This window comes from Oncorhynchus mykiss, chromosome 15 (assembly GCF_057628025.1).
Source record: "Oncorhynchus mykiss isolate SJ-2025 chromosome 15, ASM5762802v1, whole genome shotgun sequence".
In the NCBI taxonomy this organism is placed as follows: domain Eukaryota; kingdom Metazoa; phylum Chordata; class Actinopteri; order Salmoniformes; family Salmonidae; genus Oncorhynchus; species Oncorhynchus mykiss.
In genome coordinates this window covers 80,144,867-80,162,366 of record NC_143036.1, presented here as the reverse complement: position 1 = coordinate 80,162,366, position 17,500 = coordinate 80,144,867, and the positions used below count along the sequence as shown (strand labels likewise).

Genomic DNA, 17,500 nt, shown 5'->3' with positions numbered 1-17,500 from the left:
GTTAGTATCAGTACCAACCAATAGAAGACAGGTCAGTATCAGTACTAACCAATGGAAGACAGGTCAGTATCAGTACCAACCAATGGAAGACAGGTTAGTATCAGTACCAACCAATGGAAGACAGGTTAGTATCAGTACCAACCAATAAAAGACAGGTTAGTATCAGTACCAACCAATAGAAGACAGGTCAGTATCAGTACCAACCAATGGAAGACAGGTTAGTATCAGTACCAACCAATAAAAGACAGGTTAGTATCAGTACCAACCAATAGAAGACAGGTTAGTATCAGTACCAACCAATAGAAGACAGGTCAGTATCAGTACCAACCAATGGAAGACAGGTTAGTATCAGTACCAACCAATAAAAAGGATAGCTGTAGTCCTGTGAGAACGAATAACACAACGGTTTAGTAAAGTTGATGAACGTTAATGTGTAAATCCAATGTCGTGAATCTGTAACAGACTAAACATAGTTGTACCCCTTTGAAATACCTGCAACTCAGACACTAATGAGAGAGTCTGCGTGCTAAAAGCTCATTGTTCAAGTAATGTACAATAGGGATTTCAGTTGCTATTGTCTGAAGAGAATGCATGTTGAAGTCCCATAGTGTGTTTCCTGGAGGCCTCATGATGGGCTCGTTAGACACATAGTGGTTCAGTGGGGCACCAAAGTGGGGCACCACAGTGCAGTAGAGTATCATATGTGTATAGGGCTAAACAGACTATTCTGACGTGCAAAACGATATTTAATTTCAGAATGTGATAAGAATGTGGTTAGGGGGGTGGTCAAGTGTTTGGTTAAGGTTTAGGGTTAAGGTAAATGTTCTGTTTTAGTTTTTTGGAATGTTGCGAGTCAGAAAAGTCCTTATAGATCTTCCTATCACGTTATATTAATTAATGGGCCGGTTGGGTGTGGGTTCGTGATCACCAAGTGACCAAGAGGACTTCCTTAATGTAGGCTGTCTGTCGGTTCCTACTGGAACATAGGCTGGTGGTGCGTCGCCAGGTTAGCAACCGAACCAACCACGTCTCACGCTCATTAGTGAGTGAGAGAGAGAGAGAGAGAGAGAGAGAGAGAGAGAGCGAGGTGGATGAGTGCAAGGACGATAGATAAGGAAGAAGGCAACACCCAAACTTGTTGACCGACTATGTATTTGCAGTGTAGGTGAGAGAGAATGATGCCGCTCCTGCTGCATCTAACGTTAGAATGTTGCTTGTGTTGAAGGAAAAAAAACACGGAGTTTTTGTTTGTTGTTGTATTGATCTACAGTAGCCTAGCGTGGGATATTTTATTTTTTGTATCTATAGGTTCGTGTTTTGGGGTTGTATGTCCAAGCGATGGTGGCAGCAGAAGCAACATTTCAGCTGGTGTTGATGGAAGACTTCCCAGTTTTGCAGAGTTGCACGTTGCGAATGCAAGACTGGATGTAGCTGATTGGAGTAGCGAAATTGGTGATCGCACAGCCGAGTGGGAGGAGGGGAGATTCTGAAAGTGGGTTTTTCTGTGTGTGACTCTCCAGCGGCCATGTTATCCAAGAAGCCGTGCGCTGCCGTCTACCCAACTGGTAAGGAACAACAATATGGAGCCGAACGGGCTAAACAATACGGTTAAACTCACTTTGATCGCCGGAGGAATATTGTTGATGGATTTTATGCCTTTTTTGTCGGGTCCTTTGTAACAAGTTTATTACACGTTTACGCCGAGTCTTGCTTCGGGTTTTCCCTGGTCTGTTGAAGAGGGGGGAGCCTTTGCTAAAATAATGTTTTGAGTAGTTAATGGCGATACATTCGGGGATGTTTTTTCTTTCTTTCTCTAAAGCCTGAAGTGGGCTGTTTGCAAAACCAAAGTCAAATGCTGGTGTGTTATTTATCCCATATGACAGTATGTGTGTCAAGAGAGAACACAGGTTTATTTCTGCAAGCACGACGGAATCATATGCCCACTGGTTTCTGTGTTGTTTTTTTACGATCTCTATATGCTACACGACTATGGGGCGCAAACGGATCTTACAACCAGGATAGCCTACACTCTGGCGGTCATCTGTTGTTCCAAGCACACATAATGTGGAATTAACCTACCTGTTTTGCCGAAGCCATTGTCGCAAGAAGGATTTCCACCTACAATGACCCCCTTAAATGCCTGCTTAAATTACTATCCTTAAAATGGATTAAGACAGAGTCCATAGCCTGCTCTACAGCCTGATAACTCTGAGGTGGCCTATGTGGGTAAATAGGCCCATTCAGATTAACCTCATTTCCTGTGTCATTTTGTACGATCTGCAGGCAAAGGGGGTGAGATCTGCCAGCTACAGTCTTCCCCCGGAATCGGAGTCGGGGGTCCCCGGGCCGGAGCAGCTACAGACCCGCCATCGCCCGTCACACTACCACCCCTCAGGAATATCAAGTCGCTCACGGTACGTAACCTGCGGAGCCATGCTTGCTTGTGGGTTTACTGTGGACTAAACATCGGCTTCTTCTTTTAATAATAATAAGAATAATAGTGTGGACCTGCTGCCTATTGCAATGGGATACAGTAGTTTTATTTACACCGTGCATCGCTTATCTATAGGCTATGGTGCCTATAGACCGGAAATGGTGTCTAATAAAAACATGTTTGGTTGCGAACAGGGAGGGTTGTGTCGTTACATGGTTGTTACAACGTAGCGCCGCGGTTTGGTTTAGATTCAGCTCAACGAAATGCAACCACGTAACAAGTTGTACTGCCACTCTGTCACGTGAGGTGTACATTATAGGGCATTAGCACGTGTAGGGTACAGCAGACAATACATAGATATCAAGCTATATATCGTGTGATCCTAGATAACACGTACAGTAGTAGCCTATGTCACGTGTGCTTATAGTTTTGTTTATGACCGTGGAAGGGCTACACGGTATTCGTTCTTTACGGTGCTGTAACTTTTACGATGATCGTAGCAGGCGGCATAGGCTAGATTTCAAACTTGGAGCTTTAACGTTAGTTAGACTACTCAGTGATACAGTTGCAACTTGCAAAATCCCAATGCACCATATTTAGGATTTGTTGTTGTTGTTGTGCATGCCTACAGCGTTGTTGAGTTGACAGTTAGTCACGATGTTTAGCATGTTGTCAGACTGGTATAAAATGTGAGGCCACACGATAAGAGTCTTGTCTCGAAGCCATGGCCAGTGTGTGTGTGTGTGTGTTCCTCCCTGCTCGGTTTGGAACGCACGGGGATTCAGGGAAATAGAAGGTTGAGATTTAATATGAGTTTGCGTGCTGTAGAAAAACATACCGTTTTATTTATTGTTACGATAATCACGTTGACAGAGATACTCAGGTAAGCAGAGGCTATGTGTCTTGTGGAGGTTGTAGCTACGTTAGCCGACTGACTTAAAGTAATGGAGGATTTGGACTCCAGTTAAATGAAGGAGGAGTCTCCAGTCCTTTATTTAGACCTTCCTTCAAATAGATATAAATATAGACTCGGCCAGAAGGACAAGCTCAGCAGCTCAGCAGCATTCTCCTGACAAGAGGATTTTATTGGGCCCTTGTGTTTTATCTTCCACTATGATTTAAGGAAAATAAAACCTGACCAGGAAGTTCAAATCAAAATGAGGAAGATTTATATTGGTCCTTCCTGAAATAGCCCCAGGGACAATGTTGTTAAGTTGTAAATAAACCACGGATATATCCCTCACCAGTCTCTGTCTCTGTGCTGTGAAGAACAGACATATCCCTCACCAGTCTCTGTCTCTGTGCTGTGAGGAACAGACATATCCCTCACCAGTCTCTGTCTCTGTGCTGTGAGGAACAGACATATCCCTCACCAGTCTCTGTCTCTGTGCTGTGAGGAACAGACATATTCCTCACCAGTGTCTGTCTCTGTGCTGTGAAGAACAGACATATCCCTCACCAGTCTCTGTCTCTGTGCTGTGAGGAACAGACACATTCCTCACCAGTCTCTGTCTCTGTGCTGTGAGGAACAGACATATCCCTCACCAGTGTCTGTCTCTGTGCTGTGAGGAACAGACACATTCCTCACCAGTCTCTGTGCTGTGCTGTGAGGAACAGACACATTCCTCACCTGTCTCTGTCTCTGTGCTGTGAGGAACAGACATATCCCTCACCAGTCTCTGTCTCTGTGCTGTGAGGAACAGACATATTTCTCACCAGTCTCTGTGCTGTGAGGAACAGACATATCCCTCACCAGTCTCTGTCTCTGTGCTGTGAGGAACAGACATATCCCTCACCAGTGTCTGTCTCTGTGCTGTGAGGAACAGACATAATCCTCACCAGTCTCTGTCTCTGTGCTGTGAAGAACAGACATATCCCTCACCAGTGTCTGTCTCTGTGCTGTGAGGAACAGACATAATTCTCACCAGTCTCTGTGTCTGTGCTCAGGACAGGTATAAATCAATGGTCACGTGTGTAACTCCACTGTTCTCTAAGTACTGATACTATTTAATCTAATCTGTTAATTGTCAGGTTCAGACAGTGTTAGGTGTTGTAGCTGGTCACACAATGTGTAGACTGTATCATAAATTCACAATTTCGCTTTCTGATTTACTCAACTATTTACCTCTAGTCATCCAAAAAACAAGTACATAGATTTGACCGAATCTGCAAAACTAACTTTCACTGGGGAGGGAGGGGGGGGGGGGGGGGGGGGGTCGGAAATTGGTGTCTTTCCCAATACAATTGTGAGACAATGTGGTCTATCAATCAGTAGTCTAACGAAGAATTCTGTAACTTAACACAGCTACACTGGTAGTTGGAATCATGTCATTGTAGCTACGCTCCCTGTCAGGGCCTGTCCCCTGTTCTAGTAGTCCTGGTGTCTATTCCAGTAGCTACACTCCCTGTCAGGGCCTGTCGTTTGTTCTAGTAGTCCTGGTGTCTATTCCAGTAGCTACGCTCACTGTCAGGGCCTGTTGTTTGTTCTAGTAGTCCTGGTGTCTATTCCAGTAGCTACACTCACTGTCAGGGCCTGTCGTTTGTTCTAGTAGTCCTGGTGTCTATTCCAGTAGCTACGCTCACTGTCAGGGCCTGTCCCCTGTTCTAGTAGTCCTGGTGTCTATTCCAGTAGCTACGCTCACTGTCAGGGCCTGTCCTTTGTTCTAGTAGTCCTGGTGTCTATTCCAGTAGCTACGCTCACTGTCAGGGCCTGTCGTTTGTTCTAGTAGTCCTGGTGTCTATTCCAGTAGCTACGCTCACTGTCAGGCCTGTCCCCTGTTCTAGTAGTCCTGGTGTCTATTCCAGTAGCTACGCTCACTGTCAGGGCCTGTCGTTTGTTCTAGTAGTCCTGGTGTCTATTCCAGTAGCTACGCTCCCTGTCAGGCCTGTCCCCTGTTCTAGTAGTCCTGGTGTCTATTCCAGTAGCTACGATCCCTGTCAGGGCCTGTCTACCGTTCTAGTAGTCCTGGTGTCTATTCCAGTAGCTACACTCCCTGTCAGGCCTGTCTCCTGTTCTAGTAGTCCTGGTGTCTATTCCAGTAGCTACGCTCACTGTCAGGGCCTGTCGTTTGTTCTAGTAGTCCTGGTGTCTATTCCAGTAGCTACGCTCCCTGTCAGGCCTGTCCCCTGTTCTAGTAGTCCTGGTGTCTATTCCAGTAGCTACGCTCCCTGTCAGGGCCTGTCTCCTGTTCTAGTAGTCCTGGTGTCTATTCCAGTAGCTACACTCCCTGTCAGGCCTGTCTCCTGTTCTAGTAGTCCTGGTGTCTATTCCAGTAGCTACACTCCCTGTCAGGGCCTGTCGTTTGTTCTAGTAGTCCTGGTGTCTATTCCAGTAGCTACGCTCACTGTCAGGGCCTGTCGTTTGTTCTAGTAGTCCTGGTGTCTATTCCAGTAGCTACGCTCACTGTCAGGGCCTGTCCTTTGTTCTAGTAGTCCTGGTGTCTATTCCAGTAGCTACGCTCCCTGTCAGGGCCTGTCTCCTGTTCTAGTAGTCCTGGTGTCTATTCCAGTAGCTACGCTCACTGTCAGGGCCTGTCCTTTGTTCTAGTAGTCCTGGTGTCTATTCCAGTAGCTACGCTCACTGTCAGGGCCTGTCCTTTGTTCTAGTAGTCCTGGTGTCTATTCCAGTAGCTACGCTCACTGTCAGGGCCTGTTGTTTGTTCTAGTAGTCCTGGTGTCTATTCCAGTAGCTACGCTCACTGTCAGGGCCTGTCCTTTGTTCTAGTAGTCCTGGTGTCTATTCCAGTAGCTACGCTCCCTGTCAGGGCCTGTCCCCTGTTCTAGTAGTCCTGGTGTCTATTCCAGTAGCTACACCCCTGTCAGGGCTGTCTCCTGTTCTAGTAGTCCTGGTGTCCATTCCAGTAGCTACACTCCCTGTCAAGCCTGTCGTTTGTTCTAGTAGTCCTGGTGCCCATTCCAGTAGCTACACTCCCTGTCAAGCCTGTCGTTTGTTCTAGTAGTCCTGGTGCCCATTCCAGTAGCTACACTCCCTGTCAAGCCTGTTGTTTGTTCTAGTAGTCCTGGTGTCTATTCCAGTAGCTACACTCCCTGTCAGGGCCTGTCCCCTGTTCTAGTAGTCCTGGTGTCTATTCCAGTAGCTACACTCCCTGTCAAGCCTGTCGTTTGTTCTAGTAGTCCTGGTGCCCATTCCAGTAGCTACACTCCCTGTCAAGCCTGTCGTTTGTTCTAGTAGTCCTGGTGCCCATTCCAGTAGCTACACTCCCTATCAAGCCTGTCCCCTGTTCTAGTAGTCCTGGTGTCTATTCCAGTAGCTACGCTCCCTGTCAAGCCTGTCCCCTGTTCTAGTAGTCCTGGTGTCTATTCCAGTAGCTACTCTCCCTGTCAGGGCTGTCTCCTGTTCTAGTAGTCCTGGTGTCTATTCCAGTAGCTACGCTCCCTGTCAGGGCTGTCTCCTGTTCTAGTAGTCCTGGTGTCTATTCCAGTAGCTACTCTCCCTGTCAGGGCTGTCTCCTGTTCTAGTAGTCCTGGTGTCTATTCCAGTAGCTACACTCCCTGTCAGGGCCTGTCCTTTGTTCTAGTAGTCCTGGTGTCTATTCCAGTAGCTACACTCCCTGTCAGGCCTGTCCTTTGTTCTAGTAGTCCTGGTGTCTATTCCAGTAGCTACACTCCCTGTCAGGGCCTGTCCTTTGTTCTAGTAGTCCTGGTGTCTATTCCAGTAGCTACACTCCCTGTCAGGGCCTGTCCTTTGTTCTAGTAGTCCTGGTGTCTATTCCAGTAGCTACACTCCCTGTCAGGGCCTGTCGTTTGTTCTAGTAGTCCTGGTGTCTATTCCAGTAGCTACGCTCCCTGTCAGGGCCTGTCCTTTGTTCTAGTAGTCCTGGTGTCTATTCCAGTAGCTACGCTCCCTGTCAGGGCTGTCTCCTGTTCTAGTAGTCCTGGTGTCTATTCCAGTAGCTACGCTCCCTGTCAGGCCTGTCTCCTGTTCTAGTAGTCCTGGTGTCTATTCCAGTAGCTACACTCCCTGTCAGGCCTGTCCTTTGTTCTAGTAGTCCTGGTGTCTATTCCAGTAGCTACACTCCCTGTCAGGGCCTGTCCTTTGTTCTAGTAGTCCTGGTGTCTATTCCAGTAGCTACGCTCCCTGTCAGGCCTGTCCTTTGTTCTAGTAGTCCCGGTGCCCATTCCAGTAGCTACACTCCCTGTCAGGGCCTGTTGTTTGTTCTAGTAGTCCTGGTGTCTATTCCAGTAGCTACGCTCCCTGTCAGGCCTGTCCTTTGTTCTAGTAGTCCTGGTGTCTATTCCAGTAGCTACACTCCCTGTCAGGCCTGTCCTTTGTTCTAGTAGTCCCGGTGCCCATTCCAGTAGCTACGCTCCCTGTCAGGCCTGTCCCCTTTTCTAGTAGTCCTGGTGTCTATTCCAGTAGCTACACTCCCTGTCAAGCCTGTCGTTTGTTCAAGTAGTCCTGGTGTCTATTCCAGTAGCTACGCTCCCTGTCAGGCCTGTCCCCTGTTCAAGTAGTCCCGGTGCCCATTCCAGGCACGTCACTGGCAGTAACAGTTGCTCCATGTGTTCCAGACAGTCATTGTTATCCAGAGAGGAGGAGGACAGAGACACAATAAGGTCACATGTTCAGGTGTTATTAGTGGTAGAATTGGCCCATCTAATGCTGTCAAGGTTGCTAGCTCTCTGTCCACTCAGTTATTGACTGTTCTGTTTCTTCTCCTGTTTGTCCCGACCTGAACTAACCTCATTAGTGTTGACACAAACACATCTGTTGCGGAACCAGAACCTCTACAGTACAGAGAGGTGGTGTAGACATCTGTTCCGGAACCAGAACCTCTACAGTACAGAGAGGTGGTGAAGACATCTGTTCCAGAACCTCTACAGTACAGAGAGGTGGTGAAGACATCTGTTGTGGAACCAGAACCTCTACAGTACAGAGAGGTGGTGAAGACATCTGTTCCGGAACCAGAACCTCTACAGTACAGACAGGTGGTGTAGACATCTGTTCCGGAACCAGAACCTCTACAGTACAGAAAGGTGGTGTAGACATCTGTTCCGGAACCAGAACCTCTACAGTACAGAGAGGTGGTGAAGACATCTGTTGTGGAACCAGAACCTCTACAGTACAGAGAGGTGGTGAAGACATCTGTTCCGGAACCAGAACCTCTACAGTACAGAGAGGTGGTGAAGACATCTGTTGTGGAACCAGAACCTCTACAGTACAGAGAAGTGGTGTAGACATCTGTTCCGGAACCAGAACCTCTACAGTACAGAGAGGTGGTGTAGACATCTGTTCCGGAACTAGAACCTCTACAGTACAGACAGGTGGTGTAGACATCTGTTCCGGAACCAGAACCTCTACAGTACAGAGAGGTGGTGAAGACATCTGTTCCAGAACCAGAAACTCTACAGTACAGAGAGGTGGTGTAGACATCTGTTCCGGAACCAGAACCTCTACAGTACAGAGAGGTGGTGTAGACATCTGTTCCGGAACTAGAACCTCTACAGTACAGAGAGGTGGCGAAGCAAGGCCTCTTAGTGGAACACAACGCTGGGAGCAAAACACAGCTCTCCTCCTCCCAAACGGCCCCCTATTCCCTATCTAGTGCCCTATCTGTGACCAAAGCCCATCGGCTCTATATGAGAATAGGCAGCTATTTGAGACATATTTGCAGTCAGATATTATCACTCTCTTAGTTGGGACACTAGGGGTGGTGAGGGCGGGTGATAAATGACTGAGGTACCCCCGGCCGTCTGCAGAGAGCTGGGTCTTGTTCATCGTGCCCCAAACGGACTGAAACAGGGAGGGACTGAACACGTGTGGTTTGTGTGTGTGGTTTAGGCTACAGACCAGTGGTATCCTGTAATCTGCAGCTGTCGTCCTCTCTACCCTCTCCCTGACATGCCCCCCAATTCCTGTCCACATCATGTCCCTGTTATCCAACCAAGACACAGGACAAGTGTTAAAATGACAGCATTTAGAACAGCTATTTAGACACACACACACACACACACTGTAGATTGTCTCAGAGGCATGGCTGATCATTTCACAAACACACTAGTTGAACATGATGTGACTGTGTGTAGATAACTATTTTAGTAAGTGTTGTATAAGTATGGTGGAATAACTCTAGTTGACATGGTGGAATAACTCTAGTTGACATGGTGGAATAACTCTAGTTGACATGGTGGAATAACTCTGGTTGACATGGTGGAATAACTCTAGTTGACATGGTGGAACAACTCTAGTTGACATAGTGGAATAACTAGTTGACATGGTGGAATAACTCTAGTTGACTTGGTGGAATAACTCTAGTTGACATGGTGGAATAACTAGTTGACATGGTGGAATAACTCTAGTTGACATGGTGGAATAACTCTAGTTGACATGGAGGAATAACTCTAGTTGACATGGTGGAATAACTCTAGTTGACATGGTGGAACAACTCTAGTTGACATAGTGGAATAACTCTAGTTGACATGGTGGAATAACTCTAGTTGACTTGGTGGAATAACTCTAGTTGACATGGTGGAATAACTCTAGTTGACATGGTGGAATAACTCTAGTTGACAAGGTGGAATACCTCTAGTTGACATGGTGGAATAACTCTAGTTGACATGGAGGAATAACTCTAGTTGACTTGGTGGAATAACTAGTTGACATGGTGGAATAACTCTAGTTGACTTGGTGGAATAACTCTAGTTGACATGGTGGAATAACTAGTTGACTTGGTGGAATAACTCTAGTTGACATGGTGGAATAACTCTGGTTGACATGGAGGAATAACTAGTTGACTTGGTGGAATAACTCTAGTTGACATGGTGGAATAACTCTGGTTGACATGGAGGAATAACTAGTTGACATGGTGGAATAACTCTGGTTGACATGGAGGAATAACTAGTTGACTTGGTGGAATAACTCTGGTTGACATGGAGGAATAACTCGTTGACATGGTGTAATAACTCTAGTTGACATGGTGGAATAACTCTAGTTGACATGGAGGAATAACTCTAGTTGACTTGGTGGAATAACTCTAGTTGACATGGTGGAATAACTCTGGTTGACATGGAGGAATAACTAGTTGACATGGTGGAATAACTCTAGTTGACATGGAGGAATAACTCTAGTTGACATGGTGGAATAACTAGTTGACATGGTGGAATAACTCTAGTTGACATGGTGGAATAGCTCTAGTTAACATGGTGGAATAACTCTAGTTGATATAGTGGAATAACTCTAGTTGACATGGTGGAATAACTCTAGTTGACATGGTGGAATAACTCTGGTTGACATGGTGGAATAACTCTAGTTGACATGGTGGAACAACTCTAGTTGACATAGTGGAAGCATACAGCTCCCCCACCTCTCAATTCTGTTCTGTAGTACAGAGACCAGCTGACAACCACGTCTCAACCCTGTTCTGTAGTACAGAGACCAGCTGACAACCACCTCAACCCTGTTCTGTAGTACAGAGACCAGCTGACAACCACCTCAACCCTGTTCTGTAGTACAGAGACCAGCTGACAACCACCTCAACCCTGTTCTGTAGTACAGAGACCAGCTGACAACCACCTCTCGACCCTGTTCTGTAGTACAGAGACCAGCTGACAACCACCTCAACCCTGTTCTGTAGTACAGAGACCAGCTGACAACCACCTCTCAACCCTGTTCTGTAGTACAGAGACCAGCTGACAACCACCTCTCAACCCTGTTCTGTAGTACAGAGACCAGCTGACAACCACCTCTCAACCCTGTTCTGTAGTACAGAGACCAGCTGACAACCACGTCTCAACCCTGTTCTGTAGTACAGAGACCAGCTGACAACCACCTCAACCCTGTTCTGTAGTACAGAGACCAGCTGACAACCACCTCAACCCTGTTCTGTAGTACAGAGACCAGCTGACAACCACCTCTCAACCCTGTTCTGTAGTACAGAGACCAGCTGACAGCCACCTCTCAACCCTGTTCTGTAGTACAGAGACCAGCTGACAACCACCTCTCAACCCTATTCTGTAGTACAGAGACCAGCTGACAACCACCTCAACCCTGTTCTGTAGTACAGAGACCAGCTGACAACCACCTCAACCCTGTTCTGTAGTACAGAGACCAGCTGACAACCACCTCTCAACCCTGTTCTGTAGTACAGAGACCAGCTGACAACCACCTCAACCCTGTTCTGTAGTACAGAGACCAGCTGACAACCACCTCTCAACCCTGTTCTGTAGTACAGAGACCAGCTGACAACCACCTCTCAACCCTGTTCTGTAGTACAGAGACCAGCTGACAACCACCTCTCAACCCTGTTCTGTAGTACAGAGACCAGCTGACAACCACTTCTCAACCCTGTTCTGTAGTACAGAGACCAGCTGACAACCACCTCAACCCTGTTCTGTAGTACAGAGACCAGCTGACAACCACCTCAACCCTGTTCTGTAGTACAGAGACCAGCTGACAACCACCTCTCAACCCTGTTCTGTAGTACAGAGACCAGCTGACAACATACAGGCATCAGAAACAGGGTGACATGCTGAACATTTCAGAAGGGGTCTATAGTTTATGACCGTGGTGCTTTAAAAAGACACACAATGTACGCCTGTGCATTTACATCAAGGACATGCTGGGACTGACTGTCCCCTTAACCCAGAGGAATGGTACCAGCTCTGTCCTGTCTATTTTCCAGAGGACTGACTGTCCCCTTAACCCAGAGGAATGGTACCAGCTCTGTCCTGTCTCTGTTCCAGGGGACTGACTGTCCCCTTAACCCAGAGGAATGGTACCAGCTCTGGCCTGTCTCTGTTCCAGGGGACTGACTGTCCCCTTAACCCAGAGGACTAGTACCAGCTCTGTCCTGTCTCTGTTCCAGGGGACTGACTGTCCCCTTAACCCAGAGGAATGGTACCAGCTCTGTCCTGTCTCTATTCCAGGGGACTGACTGTCCCCTTAACCCAGAGGACTTGTACCAGTCCTGTCCTGTCTCTGTTCCAGGGGACTGACTGTCCCCTTATCCCAGAGGACTAGTACCAGCTCTGTCCTGTCTCTGTTCCAGGGGACTGACTGTCCCCTTAACCCAGAGGACTAGTACCAGCTCTGTCCTGTCTCTGACCCAGGGGACTAGTACCAGCTCTGGCCTGTCTCTGACCCAGGGGACTAGTACCAGCTCTGGCCTGTCTCTGACCCAGGGGACTAGTACCAGCTCTGGCCTGTCTCTGACCCAGGGGACTAGTACCAGCTCTGTCCTGTCTCTGACCCAGGGGACTAGTACCAGCTCTGGCCTGTCTCTGTTCCAGGACAAGCCGATGTGTTTCGTTAAAAGTCATTCCCTGCCACAGTGTGTATTGGTATCATAGCTACAGTACAGTTAGTAGGAGCTAGCAGGCTGTTTGTGCTACACCGTTCTCTCTCTATCCAGGGATCTGCCATCTGGTCCGAACAACAAGCAAATCCACCAGGGTCTGTTAAAGGAAAGCCAAGTAGCAGAACGCTTGTTCTCCCCTCACAATACAACACCTCTAGGAGACCAGTCTCTAGTACTGTCCTCTGATAGGTTGTGATGAATTATCACACAGTGACCTCTAGGAGAATAGTCTCTGTTACTGTCCTCTGATACGTTGTGATGAATTATCACACAGTGACCTCTAGGAGACCAGTCTCTAGTACTGTCCTCTGATAGGTTGTGATGAATTATCACACAGTGACCTCTAGGAGAATAGTCTCTGTTACTGTCCTCTGATACGTTGTGATGAATTATCACACAGTGACCTCTAGGAGACCAGTCTCTGTTACTGTCCTCTGATATATTGTGATGAATTATCACACAATGACCTCTAGGAGACCAGTCTCTGTTACAGTCCTCTGATACGTTGTGATGAATTATCACACAGTGACCTCTAGGTGCGTCTGAAGTGGCACCCTATGCCCTTTATAGCGCACTATAAAGTATACACACGACAGTGGTGCACTATGTAGGGAACAGGGTGACATTTGGGACCCCTCCCCAGGCGAATAGAGGACGTTTAGAAGTGAAATAACCATCGGGTTGGAGTGCAGACAGAGTAATAAACCAGTTCTACCAGCTGATTACAGTGTAATGTAGAGAACACCTGCTGTATGGAGACAGACTCTGGTCTACAGACTGGACAGTGATGGTTTGTCTAGTCTACAGACTGGACAGTGATGGTTTGTCTAGTCTACAGACAGGAAAGTGATGGTTTGTCTAGTCTACAGACTGGACAGTGATGGTTTGTCTAGTCTACAGACTGGACAGTGATGGTTTGTCTAGTCTACAGACTGGACAGTAATGGGTTGTGGAGACAGACTCTAGTCTACAGACAGGACAGTGATGGTTTGTCTAGTCTACAGACAGGACTGTGATGGGTTGTGGAGACAGACTCTAGTCTACAGACAGGACAGTGATGGTTTGTCTAGTCTACAGACTGGACAGTGATGGGTTGTCTAGTCTACAGACAGGACAGTAATGGGTTGTGGAGACAGACTCTAGTCTACAGACAGGACAGTGATGGTTTGTGGAGACAGACTCTAGTCTACAGACAGGACAGTGATGGGTTGTCTAGTCTACAGACAGGACAGTGATGGTTTGTCTAATCTACAGACAGGACAGTGATGGGTTGTCTAGTCTACAGACTGGACAGTAATGGTTTGTCTAGTCTACAGACAGGACAGTAATGGTTTGTCTAGTCTACAGACAGGACAGTGATGGGTTGTGGAGACAGACTCTAGTCTACAGACTGGACAGTGATGGTTTGTCTAGTCTACAGACAGGACAGTGATGGTTTGTCTAGTCTACAGACAGGACAGTGATGGTTTGTCTAGTCTACAGACAGGACAGTAATGGGTTGTCTAGTCTACAGACAGGACTGTAATGGTTTGTCTAGTCTACAGACAGGACAGTGATGGTTTGTCTAGTCTACAGACAGGACAGTAATGGGTTGTCTAGTCTACAGACAGGACTGTGATGGGTTGTGGAGACAGACTCTAGTCTACAGACTGGACAGTGATGGTTTGTCTAGTCTACAGACAGGAAAGTGATGGTTTGTCTAGTCTACAGACAGGAAAGTGATGGTTTGTCTAGTCTACAGACAGGAAAGTGATGGTTTGTCTAGTCTACAGACAGGACTGTAATGGTTTGTCTAGTCTACAGACTGGACAGGGATGGTTTGTCTAGTCTACAGACAGGACAGTGATGGTTTGTCTAGTCTACAGACTGGACAGTGATGGGTTGTCTAGTCTACAGACAGGACAGTAATGGGTTGTGGAGACAGACTCTAGTCTACAGACAAGACAGTGATGGTTTGTGGAGACAGACTCTAGTCTACAGACTGGACAGTGATGGTTTGTCTAGTCTAAAGACAGGACAGTGATGGTTTGTCTAGTCTACAGACAGGACAGTAGTGGTTTGTGGAGACAGACTCTAGTCTACAGACAGGACACTGATGGGTTGTCTAGTCTACAGACAGGAAAGTGATGGTTTGTCTAGTCTACAGACAGGAAAGTGATGGTTTGTCTAGTCTACAGACAGGACAGTAATGATTTGTGGAGACAGACTCTAGTCTACAGACAGGACAGTGATGGTTTGTCTAGTCTACAGACAGGACAGTAATGGTTTGTGGAGGGAGAGAAGAAGGACTCTAACCATGCAAATTCAGGGTCTGAAAGGTTGTGTGTGTGTGTGTGTGTGTGTGTGTGTGTGTGTGTGTGTGTGTGTGCGTGCGTGCGTGCGTGTGTGTGTGTGTGTGTGTGTGTGTGTGTGTGTGTGTGTGTGTGTGTGTGTGTGTGTGTGTGTGTGTGTGTGGAAGCAGCAGGACAGGGGGAACAGACAATCCCCTGCCTGAACGAAGCAACAGGATGTTGCAGAGAAACGAAGATGTCTGCCGAGCGAGGAGGTAATCACCTTATCGCCTAGGGAAGGGTCTGGTGGGGAGGCAGCTCAGGAACACAGGAAGTCCACTAATAGCGTTCGCGCTAAACATTTATAGGAGAGAAGGAGCTAGATATACACAGAGTATTGAAGTTAGCATGGAAGAACATTTCCCCCAAAACAACCTGAAACTCTACGCATTCTGAATGCAGGGGCATATTGTACATGTCATTCTCTATGGATTTTACTAGGACGTTTCTAGTGACTAGTCTGACCTGGTAGTGAGTTTCTAGTGACTAGTCTGACCTGGTAGTGAGTTTCTAGTGACTAGTCTGACCTGGTAGTGAGTCTAGTGACTAGTCTGACCTGGTAGTGAGTCTAGTGACTAGTCTGACCTGGTAGTGATTTCTAGTGACTAGTCTGACCTGGTAGTGAGTCTAGTGACTAGTCTGACCTGGTAGTGAGTCTAGTGACTAGTCTGACCTGGTAGTGAGTCTAGTGACTAGTCTGACCTGGTAGTGAGTTTCTAGTGACTAGTCTGACCTGGTAGTGAGTCTAGTGACTAGTCTGACCTGGTAGTGAGTTTCTAGTGACTAGTCTGACCTGGTAGTGAGTCTAGTGACTAGTCTGACCTGGTAGTGAGTCTAGTGACTAGTCTGACCTGGTAGTGAGTCTAGTGACTAGTCTGACCTGGTAGTGAGTCTAGTGACTAGTCTGACCTGGTAGTGAGTTTCTAGTGACTAGTCTGACCTGGTAGTGAGTCTAGTGACTAGTCTGACCTGGTAGTGAGTCTAGTGACTAGTCTGACCTGGTAGTGAGTCTAGTGACTAGTCTGACCTGGTAGTGAGTCTAGTGACTAGTCTGACCTGGTAGTGAGTTTCTAGTGACTAGTCTGACCTGGTAGTGATTTCTAGTGACTAGTCTGACCTGGTAGTGAGTTTCTAGTGACTAGTCTGACCTGGTAGTGAGTCTAGTGACTAGTCTGACCTGGTAGTGAGTCTAGTGACTAGTCTGACCTGGTAGTGAGTCTAGTGACTAGTCTGACCTGGTAGTGAGTTTCTAGTGACTAGTCTGACCTGGTAGTGAGTCTAGTGACTAGTCTGACCTGGTAGTGAGTTTCTAGTGACTAGTCTGACTTGGTAGTGAGTCTAGTGACTAGTCTGACCTGGTGGTGAGTTTCTAGTGACAAGTCTGACCTGGTAGTGAGTCTAGTGACTAGTCTGACCTGGTAGTGAGTCTAGTGACTAGTCTGACCTGATAGTGAGCTGACCACGTTGTCTATTATCTCCCACTTGGCTGCTGACAGAATCACGTAGTGCTCGGCCGGGGGAGAGACGGAGGCCCTCTTCCTTATGGAACATAGAACATGTCATTATTCAAACACATAATGCAGTATGTCATTGACACAATGCAGAGAGACAGAGAGAGGGAGAAAGATAGAGGAGAGGGAGGGGGGTAGAGAGGAGAGGAGAGGGGGGAAAAAAAGAGAAGAGAGAGAGGAGAGAGAAGGGGAGAGAGAGAGAGGAGGGAGAAGGGAGGGAGGGAGAGAGAGAGAGAGAGAGAGAGGAAGAGCAAAACAGACCAGGTGGATGAGTCAGTTATGTTATGCAGAGTAAGGGAGGGTATAGGGCTGGGCTGGTCAGTTATGTTATGCAGAGTAAGGGGGGGTATTGGGCTGGGCTGGTCAGTTATGTTATGCAGAGTAAGGGAGAGTATAGGGCTGGGCTGGTCAGTTATGTTATGCAGAGTAAGGGGGGGTATTGGGCTGGGCTGGTCAGTTATGTTATGCAGAGTAAGGGAGGGTATAGGGCTGGTCAGTTATGTTATGCAGAGTGAGGGAGGGTATAGGGCTGGTCAGTTATGTTATGCAGAGTAAGGGAGGGTATAGGGCTGGTCAGTTATGTTATGCAGAGTAAGGGAGGGTATAGGATTGGTCAGTTATGTTATGCAGAGTAAGGGAGGGTATAGCGCTGGGCTGGTCAGTTATGTTATGCAGAGTAAGGGGGGGTATTGGGCTGGTCAGTTATGTTATGCAGAGTGAGGGAGGATATAGGGCTGGGCTGGTCAGTTATGTTATGCAGAGTAAGGGAGGGTATAGGACTGGTCAGTTATGTTATGCAGAGTAAGGGAGGGAATAGGGCTGGTCAGTTATGTTATGCAGAGTAGGGGAGGGTATAGGGCTGGTCAGTTATGTTATGCAGAGTAAGGGAGGGTATAGGGCTGGTCAGTT

The 17,500-nt window shown here is 47.4% G+C and overlaps 1 protein-coding gene across 3 annotated transcripts in view; it reads left to right on the top strand.

Moving 5' to 3' along the window:
- LOC110499731 (dual specificity tyrosine-phosphorylation-regulated kinase 2) overlaps positions 1 to 17,500 on the top strand; it is a 33,586-nt gene that overhangs the window by 1,151 nt on the left and 14,935 nt on the right. For 2 of the 3 annotated variants that reach the window (XM_090201325.1, XM_036945397.2), the window contains exons 1-2: positions 935 to 1,565; positions 2,284 to 2,414. In XM_090201325.1, coding sequence (XP_090057451.1) covers positions 1,526 to 1,565; positions 2,284 to 2,414 — 171 coding nt within the window. In that variant the 5' untranslated portion in view covers positions 935 to 1,525. Of the gene's footprint in view, positions 1 to 934; positions 1,566 to 2,283; positions 2,415 to 17,500 lie in introns of those variants that run through there. The other variant, XM_036945398.2, reaches the window with a different exon arrangement.